The sequence below is a fragment of the Brachycentrus maculatus genome, unplaced genomic scaffold (assembly GCF_059751285.1).
Source record: "Brachycentrus maculatus isolate JH-2025_06_01 unplaced genomic scaffold, ASM5975128v1 h1tg000760l, whole genome shotgun sequence".
NCBI lineage: Eukaryota > Metazoa > Arthropoda > Insecta > Trichoptera > Brachycentridae > Brachycentrus > Brachycentrus maculatus.
Window position 1 is genome coordinate 28,242 of NW_028281489.1, and position 24,259 is coordinate 52,500.

General features: G+C 33.0%; 1 protein-coding gene across 1 annotated transcript in view; it reads right to left on the reverse strand.

The window, feature by feature from the left end:
* LOC148300266 (doublesex- and mab-3-related transcription factor A2-like) overlaps positions 1-19,523 on the reverse strand; it is a 46,980-nt gene extending 27,457 nt beyond the window's left edge. Inside the window, exons 1-3 of the mRNA XM_088275039.1 lie at positions 18,582-19,523; positions 12,691-12,831; positions 11,133-11,259 (exon numbers count right to left, since the gene is read on the reverse strand). Of these exons, the coding sequence (XP_088131165.1) occupies positions 11,133-11,259; positions 12,691-12,831; positions 18,582-18,725 (412 nt within the window). The 5' untranslated portion in view covers positions 18,726-19,523. The remainder of the gene's footprint in view (positions 1-11,132; positions 11,260-12,690; positions 12,832-18,581) is intronic.
* Positions 19,524-24,259: the final 4,736 nt, after the last annotated feature.

A 24,259-nucleotide genomic window follows, 5' to 3' on the forward strand; every position in this document is an offset into this window, starting at 1 on the left:
ATTTGTTTACAAAAACGTGATCGTTGACTATTTGATATCTTACTAGCTTTAATATTGCCCTGAAAAAATCCCAAAGTGATTTTAAACTCGGAAGTATAATATATTGACTTGTTGAAAATGAAAAACTGCATTGATGTTCATTATCTTGCCAACCAAAATTGACTCAAATGGCCCTCGTGAACATTTTACGTTTTGTAAGTTGGTCACTTTCTCCTGTATGACTACGATATACAACAGAATTTAAAATGAAGATAATTTTACATTGAATGATTTAAGCGACCACTTATACACTTGTAATATAAATTATACATTCTACCCATGATTGACAACCACTATGATAGAACGTAATCCATATAAATACACAAACTTCCATATTTTTCATCACCTACGTTGAAATATCAATATAAATACTGTACTTTGTAAGTGGATATAACCTAGATATGTGAATAAACGTTTGCACACATTGACAATATTGAGAATAAAATAACTGGTTAAAATGTAAGATTAATAATAGTTGTTATATCGAGTCGAAAAATTTATCACTGCATAATTAGACGCGCTCCGTTAACTTATTAAGTTTCATTAATTGATCTGGTAGTCACTTTCTCGTAATATCTTTCCATTTAAATTTTACTTGGTAAATACCACTATTTCATAAAATCTACGTTGTTTGATTATCTATGTGAAATTATATATTTTTTTATCTAAACCATTATTCCGCAAAGTGTGTGCCGCGGCACACAGGTGTAGGTACCGTGGTGATTAGTTGCGTGCCGCGGAAAAAGGTCTAATTTTGTGAAAATAACACATTGCTCCAAATTTCGATTGCCTGTACCTACTTAGTTAAGTAATCTCATTTTTCGCATTAAACATAATTTATTATTTTTTGACATCTCATCAAAGATGAAGAAGAATATGGAAGTCTGGGTGTGTGTCATGTGTGTGATTATAATCCAGGATTCGGATCTCACATACTAATATAAGAGTTTCTGCTTAATAAAAAGCTTCTTTACATCTCACCAATAGATGTCTCTAGTGAAGTTCTAGTGATTCAAGAACAAGGTTTCTAAATTGGTTCATATATATGGAACTTCCAAGAATTTGAGTAGTGTGGTTGTCAATAATGGGTAGAATTGGTGAATGTTACATATGTGTAAAGTGATCACTTAAACCAGCCTATGACGGTCGTCAGCCCCGTAAATGCCCAGACTTCCATATTCTTCTTCATCTTTGATGAGATGTCAAAAAATAATATGAAAATAACTCCTGTAATTGGAGATAATCCAGATTTTGTGAACAAGTATTTGGACACACTCAAAATGTTGTAAACATAATATGTTAAATATGTTGCCATAATATGGTAAATATGCACCTCTGAAATTTCTTAATTTGGTAGGTGTGCCTTGAATAGAAAAAAATTGCGGAACACTGATCTAAATGATGCGGAATGCATCGATACACGTGTCGCAATAGATTTTTAGAAATAGTGGTATTTACCAAGTAAAATTTTAACTAAACACAATTTTATTTTATTTATTATCTTACTTTAGATTGTAAAAATAATCATAGAGACAAAAACTGTTTAGTGTGTATAAAAATAAACTAATAATTCTGAATCTTCCCAACATACCATCACGTACTCATCATAAAACTGTTTAATATATATATTATTTCCAAGCAACAACCGAACCCCAACCTTATAAGTCAAATACACTCACATATTTGAATGAAATGTAAGTACCTACAGTAAAATCTTTATATAACGGACCTGTATTTAACGAACTTCGGATTCAACGGATAAAAAAATTGGTTTGTAAATGTTATACATATTTTCTTAATTTTGGAGAGTTGATTATAAAAAACATAGCAAACTTCAAATGTGCAAACAAATCTTGATTACTTTTTCACAGCAGTATTACCGAAAGCAAGGGCAAAAAAATATCCGATATAATTTACGTGAAAAAATTGGGCGTAAACAGACATGTTACCTCTCCGGTGGTCTCCAGTGAAATGAATCCTGTGTTTGCGAATATCCCCTTAAATATGAGGAATATTAATAACGTATTTATTGATTTGGCGTTTAATTTGTAGAACTCCATTTTAATTTATGTATTAATTTTTAAATCAATTACAGATTTTTTGAGTCTACTAAGTTGTATTTTATTTTTAAAAAAAACACATCAAAACGAATATTGTGACAATTGTGACGCCAAGTTATGGCATTTTCAAAGCATTCGTTTGAAAATGCTATAACTAGGCGAAACAATTGTCACAATATTTTTTTTTGTTTTTTCATAAATATTAATAATAGTTTAAGACATTTCTCGGCGCCAGTACTGACATCAGTAGCTGGCTCGATGTAAACCCAACCTAACAGCACTTAAGGCAGAAAAAATATACTTATAATTTGACACATAATTGTATATATTCGCTTGGCCATTCCAATTGCAGAAAGTGTCACGGTTGAGTCACGATTACACTGAGATCTCTATAAATACAAATGTTTTTATGTACCTAAGTAAACCATAAGAGACACGTAAAGATTGCCAATATTTAATAGATTTTTTTCTAAATCTGCAAGTCATGCGTTTCTGCGAAAATTAAAACTAATTGGAAAACCACTGCTCGTACATACATCTGCTATGTAAACACTTTATCTTATTATAGGCAGTGATGGATTTACGTAAACGCTAAATAAGATCTAGCTTATGTCGCAAAATTAATAACCATAAAATTAGTTTTTTGCGTTAAATTCGTATTTTTTTTCATTAAAATTTTGTTGCTAAAATTTCAACTCATCAGTAAAGTCTACACTAGATGTTTCACATATTGATCAATTGGCAGTGGTTACGATTCCTCAGACGAATGTGTGGCAAAAAGATGTTTGATAGATGTTCGAATGATGAAAGAATGCGAGGTTGAGATAAGCATTATCGATAAAATTAAGAGAGGTGTGTTGAGATGGTTTGGACATGTGGAACGTATGAGTGAAGAAAGAACGGTTAAACAAATTTATGAGGCGAATGTAGTTGGAAAAAGAAGCAGCCGAAGACCGAGGCAAACTTCAAACCGAGGCACAATCAGGTATCATATCAATCATAATAATCGTCGGGTATGTATGAGGTGATGCATGAATGGAGAAGAGGTGAAGAATGTTTGCAAACAGCAATATATCGCTCACTCCTTTCAAGAACGTCATAAATAAAAAATCGACGATTTTCAGTGTTCATTTCGAAATGCCCAGAAAATGTACTATATCCCAGCAAAAGAGGCATATTTTCAACTTAATATTTACCCGCTACTGGGCAGAAAATGTTATTTTAGCATTTTGAAGAAAAGGTATTGTTTAATAATTTTTTTAAACATACTTAATATTTTTCAAATGGAGAAAAAAACCTTCAGGTTTTACCTGAAATAATCTGTTGCTCAGTAAAAAGTTCAAAGTGGCTTGATATTTACTTTTAATACATTGTGTTATATTTTCTACTTTAAAAACGTTCTCCTGAATAATCAAGTTTTTTTTAATTATGACATTGTTGAAAGGAGTGAGCGATATGGTATACTTATAACGTTTTGATCAATATCACTAGTCTGTTTTTGATTAGTTGGAATATACTGCTTTGTAGCAATCAGCCCGCTAATGTACTCATTTCTTTTCTGTACATAAAGTTCAAATAATATATATATATATATATATATATATATATATATATATATATATATATATATATATATATATATATATATATATATATATATATATATATATAAATATATATATATATATATATATATATATATATATATATATATATATATAAATATGTGTATATGTATATATATATATATATATATATATATATATATATATATATATATATATAAATATATATATATATATATATATATATATATATATATTTAATAAAGTTACATTTTTACGTACAACATAATACGATTTCTGAACATTTATACATATGGCAAACTTATAGTTTTAGATTCGCTGTGCCTCTCCAAAAAAGAGACTGAGCTCTTGTGCTTGGAGAGGGACTTACACTCAAGGTTTAATGCTTTATATAATAAAATAAATAAAATATTATAAAGTGACTGCCGACACGATTGATGAGATGGTTGAATATCCCTGGCCGAGGGTACCTGACGTGTGATAATAAGAAGGAACACTTCCATATTTCTATAATCTCCCCAGAACGGGGGGGCCGCGCCAATAAAAGTTACTGTGGAATTTTTCATATGAAGCTCCAAAGGCGGAGTTCGGATTCCACACATTCCCGCGGTGCCGCCCTATTATGTGCCAAATGGTGACTACTGACGTCACAATACCATAAAATACCTTATGGTTTCCCACAAAGAACTATTATACAGGGAATGTGAAAGGATGAAATGGCTTCGGGTCTTGCAATACAGTCAAATAATAATATTTTTTAAATTTATATTTTTATCTCAATGGATATTAAGGCATTTTTATCTGCCTCCGTGGTGTAATGGTTAGCATATTTAGCTGCCGGGTCGTATTCCTAGGGTGATTAAAAATAAATATTAGTGATTTTATTTTATTTAATATTACCCTGGACTGGTTCCTGAAGCGTATGAGTGATCAGCTTGCCTTCATGTAAGTAACGATCAAGATAATAGAGCGTCGGTGCGATGCAGTGCCCTATGCATCATTGGGTGCGGATGAGGGTTAGAAAAAGAAGATGATATTAAGGCCCAGTATTAGTTAAGTCGCAACTTAATTTTCTCTAATTCCAGGTAACATTTTACGTAATTTATATTTTTCTTAAAACACAGTTTTTGCATTGAAAAAATAAGTTTTACTTTGAAATAATTATATGGTTTTCAAAAGAAAAGAGTTATTGAAAGATAAGGAGTTATAAAAAATTATCAAAATATTTTTTCTTTATATATTCTAAAAAACAAAAAAATATCCAATACACATTCTTACGGACATGGAAATGCGTAATACCTCTTAGGCAATTGGCCGGCGAATGAGTTCAGTCTTCGTGAATATTCCTTTTAAAGCGATAAATTTTACATACGGATACAAGTGGTTATTACACAAGTATTTAATTTTTAAAATAATAGTCAAATATTAAATGAAATTTAAAAAATCATATTTCGTTTGACCAGTGTAAATTCTAAAAAATATACATCTTATTCCCGACTCAATAATCACAAACCGTTATCCGGGTGTACACTTTAAATGTACACATATCGCTCACTCCTTTCAAGAACGTCATAAATCAAAAATTGTAAATTTTCAGTTGTGCGTGTTTTCGGAATGCCCAAAAAATGTACTGTATCCCAGCAAAAGCGGCATATTTTAAATTTAATATTTACCCGCTACAGGGCAGAAAGTGTTGTTTTTGCATTTTTAAGAAAATGTATTGTTTATTTTTTTTTAAATATACTAAATATTTTTCAAATGGAGAGAAAACATTCAGGTTTCACTTAAAAAGATCTGTTATGTAGTAAAAAGTTCAATAAGTGGCTTGATATTTATTTTTAATACATTTCATTATATTTTTAAACTTTAAAAACGATCTCCGGAAAAATCAAGTTTCTTGATATATGACGTTGTTGAAAGGAGTGAGCGATATTACTAATTACAATTTATGAAGCCAATGGAAATATACCATAAATTCCCTCCTAGTTACATTGGCTTCTGTGAGGCGGCAATAGAATGCTACGCTTGGCTATGAGTCACCCCCTCCCTTCGGCGGTTTCAGTAATTCAGCACTCGACCACTTGGCAAATGTTTCAGTGCAGTGCTTTTTACACCTATTACCTCAGCCACTTGCTCGGCCCTGTATAACTACTGTACCCACTGTATCAAATCAGGACCGGATTCATTAAAAAAAACATAACTTTAAAGAAAGCGTATTTTATGTATTTACATGCGAAATTTATAAGTATTTTAAATTCCGGACCCATTTTTAGCTAGGTATCATTTTTTGCGTTATTCATTATTTACGCAAATATTTCCATTTCATATTATTTCTGTGAGCTTGAGCGGCTCATTATTAGAAATAGGTATAATGTATGGAAGCGAAACATGGAACTGGCAAAGGAAGGATGAAAGCAGAGTGAATGCTGTTGAAATGCGCTCCCTCAGACGAATGTGTGGAAAATCATTGTATGACAGAATTAAAAACGAAGATATAAGAAAGGAATGTAAGGCTGAACGAGGAATAATTGAAAAGATTAGAAAGAGCTCTTTGCGGTGGTATGGACATGTGGAGCGAATGGATAGCGAGAGAATGACTAAGAAAATATATGTGGCGAATGTGAGAGGGAAAACAGAACGTGGACGACCGAAAAAGACTTGGCACGATCAGATCAATCAGAACCTAAAATCTAGCGGTGTCAAAAGTCTGCGTAATCGGAGGGCATGTATGACTAGATGTATGGATGTGAAGGAGGCGAGGAGTGTATGTCAGGGCAGAAGAGTGTGGCGTTCCATCCTCTCTGCCTACCCCTGCGGGGAAATGGCGTGATGGTAGTAGTAGTAGTAGTAGTAGGTATCAAATTGGGGCAGAGTGGGTTCGAACCGAGAAACTGACTTGAAGAGACCGCGACACTAACCACGGGACCACAACCCGACACGTATGTACATGGCGAGAGAAGAAGAAAACGTTACATATGTTATGTGTGAACTCAAAATCTCTATTTGTGCCAGAAAAATATTGAGAATATCTCTAAACGCATGTCTGCTGTATTTTGTTTGTTTAAAAAAAAATAAAACAACAAACAGAAAAATGGGGATGATCCCCAAAAGATTGAATGATCTAATCAAGAAAAAAAAACATGAAAAAACACACTTCTTTTGGTTAAATAATGTTTTGTCAGAATGATTAAAGAAAACACTTGTTTTTTACCACTTGAGTTTTATTATAGACTACATGTTTCAGAAGTTAAACTTCCACCATTCAGGTCTGTATATTAACTATTATTATCAGTTATTATACAGACCTGAATGATGGAAGTTTAGCTTCTGAAACATGTAGTCTATAATAAAACTCAAGTGGTAAAAAACAAGTGTTTTCTTTAATCATTGTAACATGTCTTACCACAAAGTTAATGCCGAAACAATAAATAAAATATGTTTTGTCAGTATCATTTTTTCGACTACCCTCGCACTTGTATTATTATGTTAATAAATTAAAGTAAAAATTAGTTTCATTTATCATTCCGTCATTTCGGTGAATTAGCTTCATAAAACTAGTATTTTCCTTACTGAAAATTATTTAAATATTAAACCAGTACGGATTGTGCTTAAATTCTGTTAAAAGATCATAAAGAATGTCAAAATGAAAGGATAAATAGAATCAAAGCTATTTGATGCTTTTAGAGACCCCTGCGTACATCTACGATTATGGGAATATTTGAAGACATCTTTGTCACGAATCGATACATTTTAAGAAATATTGTTACTAATAGAGTAGTGAACCGTGACGAGAGTCCTTTATGACCCGAAAATGTCAACCAAGCTTCAGGTAAAAGTCTACCTAACAATTATCAAACCCACACTCCTCTATGGCTCCAAATGATGGACGATGTATAACACACACTACTAGAAACTCCTGAAATGCGAATGCTTAGATGATCAGCTGGAGTGTCCCTTAGAGATAAAATGAGTTCATGCATTCGTGAAAGCCTGGGTGTAAGTGATATCAATAGTAAGGTAGAGGAAAGGCAATTGAGATGATATAGACACATAGGACGTAGAGAACCTGAACATATTGTAAACCAGGAGATCGCTATGGATCTTTCTCGAAAGACATCTAGGGGAAGTCTAAAAAAATCATGGATGCTACAGAAAGATAACATGATTCGAATGCATGACCTAGGTGACGTTATAAATGATAGAAGGACCTACAACTTAAGGACAAGAAAAGCTGATCCGTATACTTTACAAAGATAAGTTGGGATAGAGCAAGGAAAAAGAATTGGTATTTACCAAGTAAAACTTAAATAATATTTTACAATTATCTGAAATTCGATCCTGGTTTAGGCGTATTTCTGTGGTTTCGTAGTCCCAAGGGCCAGTGTTTATAGTTAAACATTCTAGCAACTTTTCTCAATAATAATTGGTCTGAAACGGCAATATTTCCGGCCAGAGAAGTGCTGAGTGGACTTTGGTATACGCCATTAACGTTGTTGCCATAATTACGTTATTTTTTCAAGTTTCAAGGGTCGACCATTTTCCATTCCGCTTCGTGATGACTTAGCTAGAGGCGAGGGAAAATGAAAAGTATTGCTTGGGAGTTATTGCAACTTAAAGGTGAATACCGACCGGAAACTTCGAAAGTTAGAATCAATAATACAGTTATTGTTAAGGCCTAATATACGATAAATCGAAACATGTTTTTTTTTTTATCCAGGTAACATTTGACATAATTGATTTTTTACTTAAAATACCGTTTTTGTGTTGAAAAAATAAGTTCATCTTAAAAATAAATATATAGTTTTGAAAAGAAAAGAGTTATTGAAATGAAACGAGTTAAAAAAATTATAAAAATATTTTTTAAATATATTTTCATATAAAGTCGAATTGCAATATTTGTTGGTATATTTTTTTATTTATTGAACACACGTCTAGCCCTCAGCGCGGCCGAACGCGTTGTGATTTAAACGCCCGAGATCTAGGCCTGAATAGACTTCGTTTATTTCGAATTAAACTTTTCGTTCTCCGATTTATATTAAGGAGTTTAAAAAATTGTACAATATTTTATCAATATATGTGGAATTGTTTAATTGGCTTTTTTTTAACGTAACTATTTTTGTTAATGTAATGTAATGTTTATTATTGTTAATGTAACTATTGTTTATTTTATCATTTTTTTATATGTAAAGCTGTACAATTCCCGACCAAATAAAATAAAAAAAATAAAATATAAATCCTTTGAAAAAAGTCTAATTCCGACATATATTTTTTTAAATTATGCGCAAATATTCGACCGGTTTCTAGCGCTGCCGATCGCATACCGATTGCGAGTTCCCTTAAAGAGTTTTGAGCTGATTTCCGAGTATGGAATCAAGAATCTCATAAGCCGATCGCCTCCAAGACGGATCGATGGGTCTAAGAGAATCCGTGTCAGGTTTAGAGTCCAGCTAAGTCCACTTGACCACCCCTGAAGGCAAACAGTATAATGTTTGCCGTAACTAACAGGCAACAGCTAGAAGTGCGCTGGGAGAAGGCAGGCCGCGGTGGAGCTGCTAGTAGTCGGACCGTGGACTCCATTAGCGTTGCGCAAGTTAACAAGACACACTTTGTTTAAACAAATAAAGATATTTTAGTGTAAACACTCCTCTTTATATGTCCAATAGAAAACTTCAATGTTCTGCAACTATATATGAAAGTATTATAAAGTAAACCGCGCAGTGGCGGCCCGCGGCGCTTGGAGTAGGTACCATCCTTTAATACGAGTGTACGTTCTTTTTTTGTATCTTAAAAGCATTGATAACTTTGTGGTATGGTAATAAAACACTCTCCCTATCATCCATTTTTAATTCAATTACTTAGAACATGACATATCGCTCATTTCTTTCAAGAACGTCATAAATAAAAAAACTTGATTTTTCAGGAGAACGTTTTTAAAGTTTAAAAATATAATACATTGTATTAAAAATAAATATCAAGCCACTTATTGAACTTTTTATTGTGCAATAGATCTTTTTAGGTAAAACCTGAAGGTTTTTTCTCCGTTTGAAAAATATTTAGGATATTTAAAAAAATAATTAAACAACACCTTTTCTTCAAAATGCAAAAACAACACTTTCTGCCCTGTAGTGGGTAAATATTAAGTTAAAAATATGCCTCTTCTGCTATACATGGGATATAGTACATTTTCTGGGCATACCGAAAACATGCACAACTGAAAATTGATGATTTTTGATTTATGACGTTCTTGAAAGGAGTGAGCGATATGTTTAATTAATTTGCTTCCCACGAGAAGAACATACTCTAAACAGAGTTGCTATATTTATCGTTCATCTGATTTGGTTAACGATGAAAATGTGGATTTTGACATGTTCTACTCGACATTGTCAGCGCTGTGATCGCCAACATTATAACTCGACATTTATATCGTGATGTGTCCCTAGTTTCATACAATATATCTTTAACTTGAACATTGATGTTTCCCTTTTCCTCTTTTCTTCTTCCCGTCCTTCTTCCAGGTACTTTCACAAATTTACAAATGTGGAATTTCATAACTGCGATAATACAAATACTTATTTTGTGTTAGTCATTTATGAGAATGACTTGATTGATGTTACTATTCTGTAAATCCCCGAATAAAAAATAATAAAAAATGAGCCACATTTTCGTTAGAACTTGACATCAAGGGTTTTCTACATTAAAGTTGACCGAGTTAATGCAACTGTATCCCTCTACATCATAAAATACTACGCATTGCATGGACCGAGTGCACAAACGCCACGTGGTAAGCAATCCAGAAAAAAGTTATAGTTATACGTCCAATATGTTTTGTAAGGCGTCGAATTTGATTTGTAAGACGTCCAATTTGAAGGTAAAAACCTGTATTTTCGACTTTTTGGAAGTGGAATATTTTCGAAGTAATGGAGTTTTAGCTTTTGAAATACCACACGCCACTGGAGACGAAATGCTATTTGATTTGAACAAATAACCGTGGTACATCTGCGGCCATGAAACTTTGTTTTTATAAAAGTGTTTAAATAGCCATACATTACTGTAGTTTGTGGGCACTTGCTTGGATTTACCGGCTATACTAATATGTATCTACTGAGCAGGCGTGGGCACCCCGCAACCTAGGTGGTCACATCACTTACCTACTAAGTACCTACTTAGAATAATATATCCTAATTTCAATTCAATTCATATTTATCGAAAAAAGATTCCATTCATACTTTGAATTCTAATTTTAATGCTTTAATTTTTTCTTGACCATTGAAAACTTTTAAATGTAAATTCACAGTAAAATCGGGATACAATTTCGCAACTTAGTTTAAAAAATGCTTAGCAAGAGCAGATCTGTAAGGAAGCCTAGATGCTTCTGTATCAGATTTGGGCATGCGGTGGGACAGCTTTCAATATAGATAATAATGGCAAGGTAAAGGGGGACACTCACTCGGCTGGTGCATGTCGTCCTTGTAGTGGGGGCGCGGCTGGGGGGCGCTGCCCGGGGGGCCCGCGTACAGGAGGCCGAGCTCGCGAGCCTCGCTCTCCTCCTGAGCCTGCTGCCTGCGGAGCGCCACCTGTGTCGGGCACATAAACTGCATCCTGTAATTACATTCCTACAGCCAGACGACGACGATTCGCTCATCGGAAAAAAGTACCCACAAAATCTGAATCAAAAGTAACCACTTAATGCTTTCGATAGAATAGTGTTGGTGGATGACGCATGTGTCGTATCGCGCCAACACGAGCACTGCTCGCATGGATTGACTCGTTCGCGTTACATAAGATAAACATCTGAACTGAACTCGCCAGTTGCCTTGACGCCTTTTATTGAAAATTGATGGAAATTCTTAGATAAATTAATTTTTTTTACTGTTCTTTTTAATGCGAGTAAAGTTTTATTTTTATTTTTTTAGTTTCAATTTGTTCCTTTGTACTGGACAAATTTTAAATTATTAGTAGGTAATCTTTAAATAAAACATAAAGAATCTGACTTTTTTTTTGTAAAAAAAACGAGCATTGTTGATTGTGATTTATGTGCTTTGCTGGGGGTGTTTTCTTGTGGTATATGAGTAATTCTTAAATGCATACGTAAGGGTTGTTTTAGAGTAGAATCGTTTGCCTGTCATAAATTGCAATTTGTTGAATATTTCCTCTATGGGAGTCCGTCTTTTTTCATTGATGCATTACTCGTTCCACTCCAACCAATAATCCCATACTTTAGAAAAAATACACTGTAAGGATTTTATTTTCAATCAGTCATGCCAATAACAGGTGAGGTGTCAATAACTTCGCGGTTTACCCGACTTTGTTACCAACGAACACGTTGATTGCCAACCTGAAAAGCTGGATTTCAGGAGGTGGTCAAATTATTATTTTTCTTTAAAATTGTTTATATTTTCTAACTGTGCTTATGTAACTTAATAAAATTTGTCTTTAGTTTTAATTTTTTCAATTCAATTCAATATTATTATTATTTATTTATAATTACACATTACAAAATTAAATTTAAATCGTATATATTAACCAAAGTGAGAAAATAAGCAAGAATACTTTTGCTAAAGGTGTAGAAGAATTCCGCTTCGGAAAACTCCTTCAGACACATGGAACAGATCAATATCCAATGAGATATTGTTCAACATAGCGGTAGCTCTTCCTGCAGGCATAACCATCGGCAGGTCGGTCCTGTGTATAGGAATGTGAAACAATCTATGTCGACGCTGTCTTAGGTAACTATCGGGAACATACAGACCAATGTTCCGGATAATTTCAGGATTATCGATCATACCGCGTAACAATCGATAAAAATACGTAATCAAATATACATAATATTATCTAAGTAGGTTTAACATTGTGTAAATATTTATTACGCGGTAATGCGTGATCGCCCATCGGCTGACGGGCCGGATCACGCGTACACGCGTGACCGACAATCAACGTGTTAATGAGATTTTATCAAGGATACTGTATCCGATGTAAGCCAATTCAAAAACAGGTTAAGTTCAAACCTGAGCGGCCATGACTCGCTGTCTCTCTGCGATGAGGGTACACTTGGCGCATACACAGTCCCTCCATCGGCAGTAGCGTTTGTGTCCCTTAAGGGCTGATACCACCCCGTGATTTCTGCAGCGAGCGCATTTTGGAGTCCTCTGAAAAAAAAAACAAAATAAGCTACTTTAACTCACCAATAGATGTCTCCAGTGAAATTCTAGTGATTCAAATACAATGTTTCGAAATTGGATCATATACGAGTATATAGAACCAAGCATTTGAGTAGTATTGTTGTCAATCATGTAGAATTAGTGAATGTTACGCGTGTGTAAAGTGATCACTTGAACCAGCCTATGACGGTCGTAATTCTCGTTAATGTCCAGACAATCATATTCTTCTTCATCTATGATGAGATGTCAAAAAATAAGCTTAATGAAAATAAAGCAATACACGTCAAAATCCGAAATCAATCAATCAAATATCTTGTATTACATATACTTGTATCAAATATAAAATGAAAAGTATTGAAGGTGAAACTAAAAAGATATACAAAAGCGTAGATCGTTTTAGTAACAGATTAAAGAAGTGTTACTCTTTAAAGATGGCAAAAAAAGGAAAAATGAAATTCCTTAAAGTTAAAGATTTTTTACTGGATTTTATTTAATTTTTCTATGTTGGATAAACCAATATATCTGGACTGTAAATATAGTATTTACAATCATGAATGTAACAATGATTTGGCACATCAAAAAGTACAAACACGGACGAAGTAACTTTTACCATTAGAAGGTCTATATCATATTAAATTCAAAGGATATTGATTAGATTTTAAATAATTCCGAGGTAATAAAAAAGCTAAGCTACAAAAAGGTACACAAAGCATAAATTATTTATGCTTCAATGTTGATATTATGACATGTCGCTCACTCCTTTCAAGAACGTCGTAAATCAAAAAACGTGATTTTTCAGGAGAACGTTTTTAAAGTTTAAAAATATAAAACAATGTATTAAAAATAAATATTAAGGCATTTTTCGAACTTTCTATTGTGCAACAGATCTTTTTAGGTAAAACCTGAAGGTTTTTTCTCCATTTGAAAAATATGAAGTATAAGTATTAAAAAAAATATTAAACAATACCTTTTCTTAAAAATGCAAAAACAACACTTTCTGCCCTGTAGCGGGTAAATATTAAGTTAAAAATATGCCTTTTTGCTGGGATATAGTACATTTTTTGGGCATTCCGAAAACATGCACACCTGAAAATTGACGATTTTTGATTTATGACGTTCTTGAAAGGAGTGAGAGATGTATAAAATATTAAATTATGTATAATGTTTTCAGAATTTAAATAAGTTATTTGTAAGCGAGATTTTATTTTACAAACACAATATCCGTACGAACAGGAAAAAAGTTTTTTTTTAATATTTCACTTTTTATTGCATTTTGATTTTTTTGCAGAAATTTTATGGCACTATTTTTTTAAATCCACAAATTTAGTTTTAGTGTATTTTTTCCGCTTCCGTTGTTTAGTGGTCAGTGCGTTTGGCTACCGTGCTGGAGGTTTGCGTTCAATTACCAGAAGAGTCTAAATAAATAATAGTGAATATTTCATTCTAATATTAATTTAATATCACCCTAAAGCGCGGATCTGATCACATTTTTTTCGTTTAAAACGATTAAGATAACACTGTTTATATACGGCATGGTTCACTGTGCACCATTGGGTACAAATTTTTGTTTTGCCCCCCATGGGAATCAAACCCGGGACATCCAGCGCGGTAGACAAACGCGCTTACCACTACAATACGGAGGCACACATACAACTATTTTTTTTCAGTCAATGATATTCACAGGATAAAGAAAAAAAATGCTTTTAACACTAGTACCTACCTATCTAATAATAATAATAATAAATCCCTTACCGCACCCCAATGGTGCATAGGGCACTGCTTCATATAAACGCTATCCATGTGTTCTCTCGTGCTATCTCGATCGATTACACATTAAGGAAAGGTGATCAGCCCTCCACTTGAGGTACCAGTCCAGTGTAATATTGAATAAATATTACAGTGAAAAAATCTCTTATATTTATTAAACCCCCCTGGGAATCGAACCCGGGACCTCCAGAACGCTCGCATGAACGCCCAACTACCTATCTACGATAGAAAAAAAATCAATTCCTTTTTTTTATAATGTAATTTCATAGATAAAAAATTCGCAAATAAAGAGTTTCTGGTCACAGACAATAAACAAGCTACGTGCGATGTTTCTTGATAACTCTATTTGTATAATATACACTTAGTCGGGTAGGTACCTACCTATCTACTCACCTACAATAACAATTATGTACTTGCGCAATGTTTTAAGGATTAAATCAATATCAATTAGATATCATAATTATGAAGAATGATGCGAAATAATTTGGAATCTTAATTGAACGGAGACAACTGAGCAAATAATTTATTTAAAAAAATATTTACATATGTAAGCAGATACCTACCTCCGTATTATTTGTGGTCAGGTGTTTTAAACCCTAAAAACGAAAAAAAAATACATTAATGCTATGCGAGATTTTATAAAAAAATAGTAAGGTAAGTTTTTTCTGGAGAAAAACGTTTGGAAATTGATTTGAAGTAACATTTGTAGAATATTGCATCATATTTATACATATCATTGATATATTGTATCAAATATATATAATAAATAAAATAAAACCCTTATCCGCACCCCAATGGTGCATAGGGCACTGTGTCATATAAACGCAGTGTTATCTTGATCGTTTACACATGAAGGAAAGGTGATCAGCCCTCCGCTTCAGGTACCAGTCCATGGTAATATTGAATAAATATTACAGTGAAAAAATCACTTGTATTTATTTTACCCCCCTTGGGAATCGAACCCGGGACCTCCAGAACGGTAGCCGAGCGTGCTAACCATTACACTACGGAGGCGGACTGTATTGTATCAAATAGTGTCATATTTATCATTGATATTTTATTGAAAACAAATCTTGTAAAATACTGCATAAACTCACACATTTTTCTTATTTCAAATATAATTTACCAAATATTTTTTCATATTTTGATTATTAACATGATTATTAATGCTTTCATTTATTTACGATCTGTACCCAGCCATGCTTTGCTGTAGCTCATTCCGGTCAAATGGAAAAGAAAGAAAATTTAATTAATATGCTTAATTTACTCTACAACGCTTAATTTTAACTGAAGTAATGAAAATATTAAAAGATAATTTAGCAAATAATTTTTAATATAATCTGTTGTAAAATGCTTTCATTTATTAACTAGCTTTACCCGGCCACACTTTGATGCGGGTCAGTCTGTTTTAACGGAAATGAAAGAAAATATAAGCACAAACTTCTAATAAGTATGCTTAACTTCAATTATAGCAATGAAAATATCGAAAATCTATAAAACAACAATGCAATCGAAGACATTGAAAAAGTCACAGCAACTGGCAATAAGCACATGGTCCGCCAAGAGCAATGTTTAGTTATGTGTGTGTTGATATTATCTTCAATAGATGGCGCTGCCATTGCAGAAAAATATTTTTTCAAACTTTTTTCTGGTGTACATAAAAAACACATGAGTATTCGAATGTAACGTAGTGTCAAGATATCAAAGCAATCCGTGTTTGATTTATTTATTTTCCGTGATGTTATGTTAAACTGGATTTAATGTAAAATTACAAGATCGTCCATATAGCCAGTTAAATTTATGTAATGTAAGTTTTTAAAGAAAACGACCAACGTCCCAAGGACACAACTCTAAAATTTAGATTTAGCTTCACATACGGTGTTTGAAAATGATGCAGAATGCATTGGGCTCTACGTATGCATACGTTAAATAGCAACTTAACTTTCTTTAAACCCAAGTAACATTTGACGTGATTGATTTTTTTTAAACATCGCAAAAAATAAGGTTTTCTTCGAAATACATATATAGTTTTAAAAAGAAAATAGTTATTGAAAGGTAATGATTTAAAAAATATTATAAACATATTTTTTTAATGCATATTCTAAAAAACAAAAAACGGTGTGTTTACTAAAAATAATTTAAAGAACAGAGGAATATTTGTGTTTTTTTTTATTATTTAAAAAAACACAAATTTCACACTATTTCTGTGAGCCTAAGCGACTCAGCATTATTAGAAGAAAAAAAGGTTAGTGTCGCGGAGTTTCTCTTACTCAAGAGTCCGCTACTCTAAGCTCCTAGTGTTGCCGAACGCTGAATGAATTCTCTGATTGCGAGTATGGCCCTAAGCCTTTTTGTTATTGTTCACTCATAAGCCCAAGCTAGAACACAAAATGCCGAACCCTCTTCTAGAAAGGAAGGTGTGCCGATAACAGTCAACAGTCCGCCTTCTCCTAAGGAGTTTTACGTGGTTTTCTCCCAGCAATGCGCAAATGCTGCCCCACACTAGATTATCCCTCCTATTCCCAACACGGATTTAAATAAAACATCTTTATTTAGTTAGAAGCAGGATTTTTTCCATGTTACGCGGTGAAACGGCATTCCGGCACCTTTTTACACGGATAATGTATATTTTCTTAATTTTCAAAAACATTTTAAAAAAAAAAACTTGGTGCTTACGTACTTACAAAATGTATTTATATGATTCGTTGAAATGATAAAATGTGGTATTGTAATAAATATTTAAATGATATTTGAATACATTTTTTCAAATAACAATTATATTGATTCGGCAGTCACTTTGTGGTAAAATCTATCCATTTTTAATTAATGTTTTACTTAGTAAATACCACTATATCGTAGTATTTACTAAGTAAAACATTAATTAAAAATTATACACTTGTGTAACCATTTAATGATTTTTATTTCATATTTTTAGTTTTACTTTTCACCTGTAGATGAAAAAATCTGTTAGTCTTCGAAACTAGTCGCGTGTAATGAAATAAAACTCATTAAGGTGATATACAAGTGTTTTATTATAAAAATAAAAATAAATCGACAGGTCATTTGACAATGTTAATGTCGAATCAATAAATAATATGTATTTTTTTCAACTAAAAATCATGAGGTGAGTTGAGACTGAGTTCTTGTGCTTGTTTAAAAAAGGCCCTGGTAAAAAGAAAAAAAATCAACTCAATGATCTATTAACCTTGTACCTATCCTTTCAAGAACGTCATAAATCAAAAATCGTCAATTTTCAGTTCTGCATGTTTTCGGAATGCCCAGAAAACGTACTATATCCCAGCAAAAGCGGCATATTTTTAACTTAATATTTACCCGCTGCAGGGCAGAAAGTGTTGTTTTTGCATTTTGAAGAAAATGCAATGTTAAATATTTTTTTTAAATATACTAAATATTGTTCAAATGGAGAAAAAACATTCAGGTTTTACTTTAAAAGATCTGTTGCACAGTAAAAATTTCAATACGTGGCTTGATATTTATTTTTAATACATTGTATTATATTTTAAAACTTTAAAAACGTTCTCCCGAAAGATAAAGTTGTTTGATTTATGACGTTCTTGAAAGGAGTAAGCGATATTTTAATAAGCAAGGTAAATAATAAACGCTATTCCATTTTTTTAAACTCTTAGGCCCTTGCAGGGATGGGCTGCCAATTTTTTAACAAGGGGGTCGCGGGTGATGGGGGGACGTGCTTATTTTTGTTTTAAGTATCCAAAATACATAAAAACTAAATACAATACAATAAAAAATAATTCATATCACATCAAACGACAAAATATAGATAGGTATGACATATTTTTTATGTTAAATTACTGATTTAATCAGAGAATATTGATTTCTCTTAATTTAACAAGGGGCTCACGCGAGCCCCTGCGAGCCCCCTGCAGCCCACCGCTGGGCCCTTGGAAAGATGTTTTTTAAACTAAGATCTACAAGGAGGTACAAAAGCAAACCACGTGTGGCTGATAGCAGCCTGAAGGCAGCACCTGATATCTCTCCGAAGCTCGCAGGAAGAATGCGGGAGGAAGAGCTCCGAGTACAGGATGCTGAGCCACCAGCTGGGACACATCCACCCCGCTGGGAAGAGACATTTCCATCGCGAACTAGAATTGTACAAACTCCAAGTCCAACGGCTTCAGTATCCCATATTACCAACGCACTCACTATCACGCGATTCACCCTAATTTAACCTGATTTATGATAGATACCGATTTATTACAGTACTTTCAGTACGTACAGTACTTCGACGAGTATTTTATGATAGATACAGATTTATTACAGTACTTTCACAACAAATTAGCAACAGTCAAGACACTTTTTTTATAGAAATACGAGTAAACTTTACAAACTCTGCAATTATCAGTATTTTATGATAGAAACTGATTTATTACTGTACAGTAATTTCACAATTAGCAACTGTCAAAACACTTTTTTTATCGATTTGTTTGTAATATGTAATGATACCTTTACGATTAATTATGTTACTTTAATTTAACAATAAAAGCAACAGTCAGAAATAAAATTTGCTTATTTGCGGTATTTGAATATCAGTTTATATAAGCACTCAATCGTATACTTAAATTCACATTAAAACGATAAAAAAAACACTTGTTTGTCTTCTATTTCAGAATGAATCTTAATTGAAGAAAATGCAAAGTTTTTTGGTCACCAATGTCTCTTTTTAACAGTAAAAAAAAATGGGTATCTATCTGAGGCAGATATCTTTCGTTAATGTCACTTATTTTAAATTATTATTACACAGTTTTCTTTGTTAAATGTCTCGTATGTATGTTAATTTTATACGGTGGCAGTGCCAAAATTACGTTTAAAAACGTAATATGTTTACGAAACGGCAAGCACAGTTCGTACGCGGCAAAATGCAACTGTCAAAATGCGTTTGAATAGCAGCAAGCCGCCTTCGCTTGTCATTACGAACTGACTGACATAACCTAACATTACCGCGCGGGAAGTGACGTCTGTGGACACAGTTTATCTATCCGTCCCGCTTCGCCGAACGTGAAACTGTATTAGAGGCGTGAGAGATACAAATGTAAACAGTTGAAGTTAATGTAGCCAATGGGAGAGCGGCGCGGGTCCCCGCCCCCTCGCCGGATTGGTCGGAATAAGGGAACGATTACAAGGGAGGCCTCTGGGATTCCTATTATGAAAGTGTAGTTATTTTTTAAATTGGAATTGTGATTATTCTTTTTGTCGCTTAGTCCATTTCGGTTACACCCCTAACGTCTGTTTTCTATACAAAACCACTCACAAACTAACACAATGGACCTTTATTTATATAAATTATATTTCTTTTCAATGGCTGTCTACTGTGGAAACGTAAAGTAGGTTTGAATTTGAAATATGGGATATCTCTTTGTATGTGGGAGTATTATAATTTATTTTAATTGAAGCATCCAATAAAATATAACAGACAATATTATTCCCAACATTTTTACACACTTTGAGTACCTACTTCAAGTTCTATTGGATAAAAAAATAAGATTTATGTATTAAATGTTAAAATGAAATACTGATTTTTGAATCTGCAAATTTGTATTTTATTGTTAAAAAAACACATCAAAATAAAATTTGTGACAATTGTTTCGCCTTATTATATGCACATTCGCACATTCGCACATTCGTTTGAAAATGTCATAACAAGGCGAAACTATTGTCACAAAATTTTAGTTGACTCAAAAAATATTTCATTTTAATATTCAATTTTTAAATTAAAATGGAGATCTACAAATAAAACACCAAATCGAAAAAAAAAATACCTACAGGTACCTACACAAGTCCAAAAAACAATTATTTCCCCTCAGTGGTACATATGGCACTATATCGTATCGATGCAGAATTTACATGACCGTTGATCACATGAAACCAAGGTGATCAGTCATGGACATATTGTACTGATATTTCTTCTTGGAATTGCATTTTATGTAACAAAACAAAAATTATATTTTTATACGTTTATTTTTTTTTGGCCGGTGACCGGGTTTCGACGTAACCGACATCATTACACTGATAGTGAAGCCCGGTCACTGGTGAATAAAATAAAAGTTGATAAAACTGTATCATTTTTGTTTTATTATGATTAGTTAAAATGTTTTTTTTTTCGTTTAATATTTTTTACAACATTTTGAATGTGTCCAAATACTTGTTCACAAATCTAGATTATCTCTAATTATAGGAGTATTTTTCATATTATTTTTTGACATCTCATCAAAGATGAGGAAGAATATGGAAGTATGGGCATTTACGGGGCTGACGGCCATCATAGGCTGGTTTCAGTGATCACTTTACACACATGTAAATAGATGTCTCGAGTGTAGTTCTAGTGATTCAAGAACAATGTTTCAAAATTGGTTCATATTTATAGAACATCCGAGAATTTGAGTAATTGGTGAGTGTTACACGTGTGTAAAGTGATCACTTAAATGTGACGGTCGTCAGCCCCGTAAATGCCCAGACTTCCATATTCTTCTTCATTTTTGATGAGATGTCAAAAAATAATATAAAAATTATTCATCATTTTACACCCCTGTATAAAGGGAGTTATTTTAGTAGGCAGGAAGGTACAAGGGGGAATGGGTAGGTACAATTTATATAAGTACCTCAGAAGTTAGAGGCCTTTTTCCACGTCAGAAAGTTTCTCCTTGTTAAAAAATAAAAAGAATATCCGTACCTAAGCTCCACTCCACAAAAGAAAGCCCACAAAGGACAAACAATAAACAAGTTGCCAGAAACAAAAACGAAATAAAGAATAAAATAAACGAGAAAAAGAAATATCAAATATCAATTACTTTACATTAAGTTCATAGTACCTACTCCCGGCTCTAACGTACAGGCATCCCGTAGTATTTCAATGGTTTCCGTTCTGAGAAAAGTTTAAATAAAGCCCATTTAAATTTACATAATAATAAAACGTAAGTGATACCTACCTACATATCAATAGATCTGTCTTCATATCATTCCTATTTATGTAGATATTTATTATTATTATTTATGGATTTGGCGTTTTTTATTAAAGTAAAAGAGAAATATTTGTGTTTTTATTATTCACACATATATTTCAATTTCATTCTATTTCTGTGAGACTAAGAGGCTCATCATTAGAAATAGGTATCAAATTGTGGTAAAGTGGGTTCGAACCAAAAAAACTCTGACTTAAGAGTCCGCGACACTAACTACGGGACCACAGCCGGACATTAATTTAATTTGTAAAACTCTATATAAGCCAAAAATAAAAATGAAAACAGTATTTTTTTCTAGCGTTTCTCGAGTATGTGAATATAATCCCGGATACGGACCTCACATACAAATTAAAGAGTTTCTGCTTAATAAGTTTCTCTCATCTCATCAAAGATGTCTCCAGTGAAATTTAAGTTAATTCAAACAGTCAATCATGGGTAGAATTGGTGTTACACGTGCGTAAAGTGATCACTTCACAATATAATACAATTTAGTAGACTCAAAAAATCAACATTTAATAAATACAAAAAAAAATTGTTTTTTTTTGACATCTTATCATCCTATCATCTTATCATCATAGATCAAGAAAAATATGGAAGTCTGGGCATTTACAGGGCTTACGACCATCTTAGGCTGGTTAAATGATCACTACATATGATTGACAACCACACAACTCAAATTTTTGGAAGTCATACTTACCTATGTGATCCATCTCATGACGTTCAGAGATTGAGTTTACAACAGCCATCTATGATTTGATTCCGAGTTTAGTAAACCAGGTGTTTTTCTCATCTGCTGCCCTGAGTCGCGACTGCAAGGATGCTGCATCAATAACACTGTCATTCGCCTTTCCCCCGAATATCCGTGATTTAAAGGGTAAGTACTAAAGAACTCGACCAAATATAACCTAGAGATTGCAGGTAGGTTGGTACCTATTTATTATTTAACCAGTGCCGGGCTCTCCTTTTCTGACGCCCGTGTACCTAAAAAAATTATCCCTCAAAGGGGATATTCGCGAAGACAGAACTTATTCGCTGGCCAACTGCCGAAGAGGTAAGTAGGTACCTATTACGCCTTTCCACGCCCGATTTTTTTTAAAGAATGTATTTTTAATTTTTCTTTTTAGAATTTATATAGAGGGTAAAACAAGTGTTTTATATTGCATGTTGTAGCAGGACTCAAGGAAATCGGGTTCATATTTCGCCCATTCCTTTCGGCAACGTCATAATTTAAAAAAAACTTGATTTTTCAGGTCATTCTGGACATTCCGAAAACTTGAACAACAGCTGAAAATTGGCGATTTTTGATTTATGACGTTCTTGAAAGGAGTGAGCGATGTGTGAAAATGCTCCACCAATATCATTTTACGGTCTTTGGATATTTTTATACCACTCAGGCGGATAAAGAAAACAAATACACGTTTTAATATAATAGTGAAACAAACTGAGCCATTATATTAAAATATTTTTTTATGTTTTAATTCCTTACCTTTTAATGACTCTTTTCTTTTCAAACCATATAATTATTTCGAAGAAAAACTTATTTTTTCAATACAAAAATGGTTTTTTAAGATAAAAATCAATTACATAAAATGTTACCTGGATTTAGAGAAAATTGAGTTGCAGCTAGACGAATGCTGGGCCTTAACAATCAAACTTACGTCAAACATTCTGTTTCCTGAATTTCAGGATCTTTCAGGACCTCTGCGTTTCTTGACAATGTGAGAGAATTCTTTATACTTAATTTCGTACTATAAGTCTTTATTAATTCGAACCCTTATCCGCACCCCAATGGTTATAGGACACTGCATCATATAAACGCAGTGTTATCTTGATCGTTAACACACGAAGGGAAGGTGATCAGCCCTCCGCTTCAGGTACCAGTCCAGGGTAATATGGAATAAATATGATAGTGAAAACATCATTTATATTTATTAGACCCCCCTCTGGGAACCAAACTCGGGTCCTCCAGAACGGTAGCCGAGCGTGCTGACCATTACACTACGGAGGCGGACAAAGGAGGAGATAAGTATCTTCAATGTCGAGCAAGATCGACTTGTATGACCAGTTTTGTATGTAACGCATTTATTTTATTTTTCATTCTTCTTCTTCTTCTTCTTTTATGGCTTTTCACCCTTCTAGAGTGTTTTTACCAATGTTGAGTTTTTTTTAACGCTTTTTACATTTGATTTTAAAATATCAGTATTCCTGTTAGTGGGGTTAGTTTTATTAGTAATATCTTATTTTACATTTATAGTACACCTTTTCTTATTTATACAATTCATTTTAAGACATTTACAAATTATTTTATATACAAGTTTGTTCGGGGAGGTTAATAAGGTTAAGATATAAGTAAGAAATGGAATGTTGTTAGTTTTCAAATATGGAACTGTTGTTTAATAGGTACCCGGTTACTTAAAAAACAAAGCAATAAACAACCACAGACAAAAAGTTGGAAGTAGTTTAGATAGATGGGTACGTATTATGTGAACATTTGTTTGTTTTAAATCAGTTTTCACGGGTGCTCTGGCAATATCTTGTGAAATAAACAATTTAATTTAGTCGGTATTCTGCCACTAACTAATACCTCGCCTATTCCATTGTGGATAATTACTTTATCCCGATTTGCATATTTTAATTCGACATCTCCATTTTGT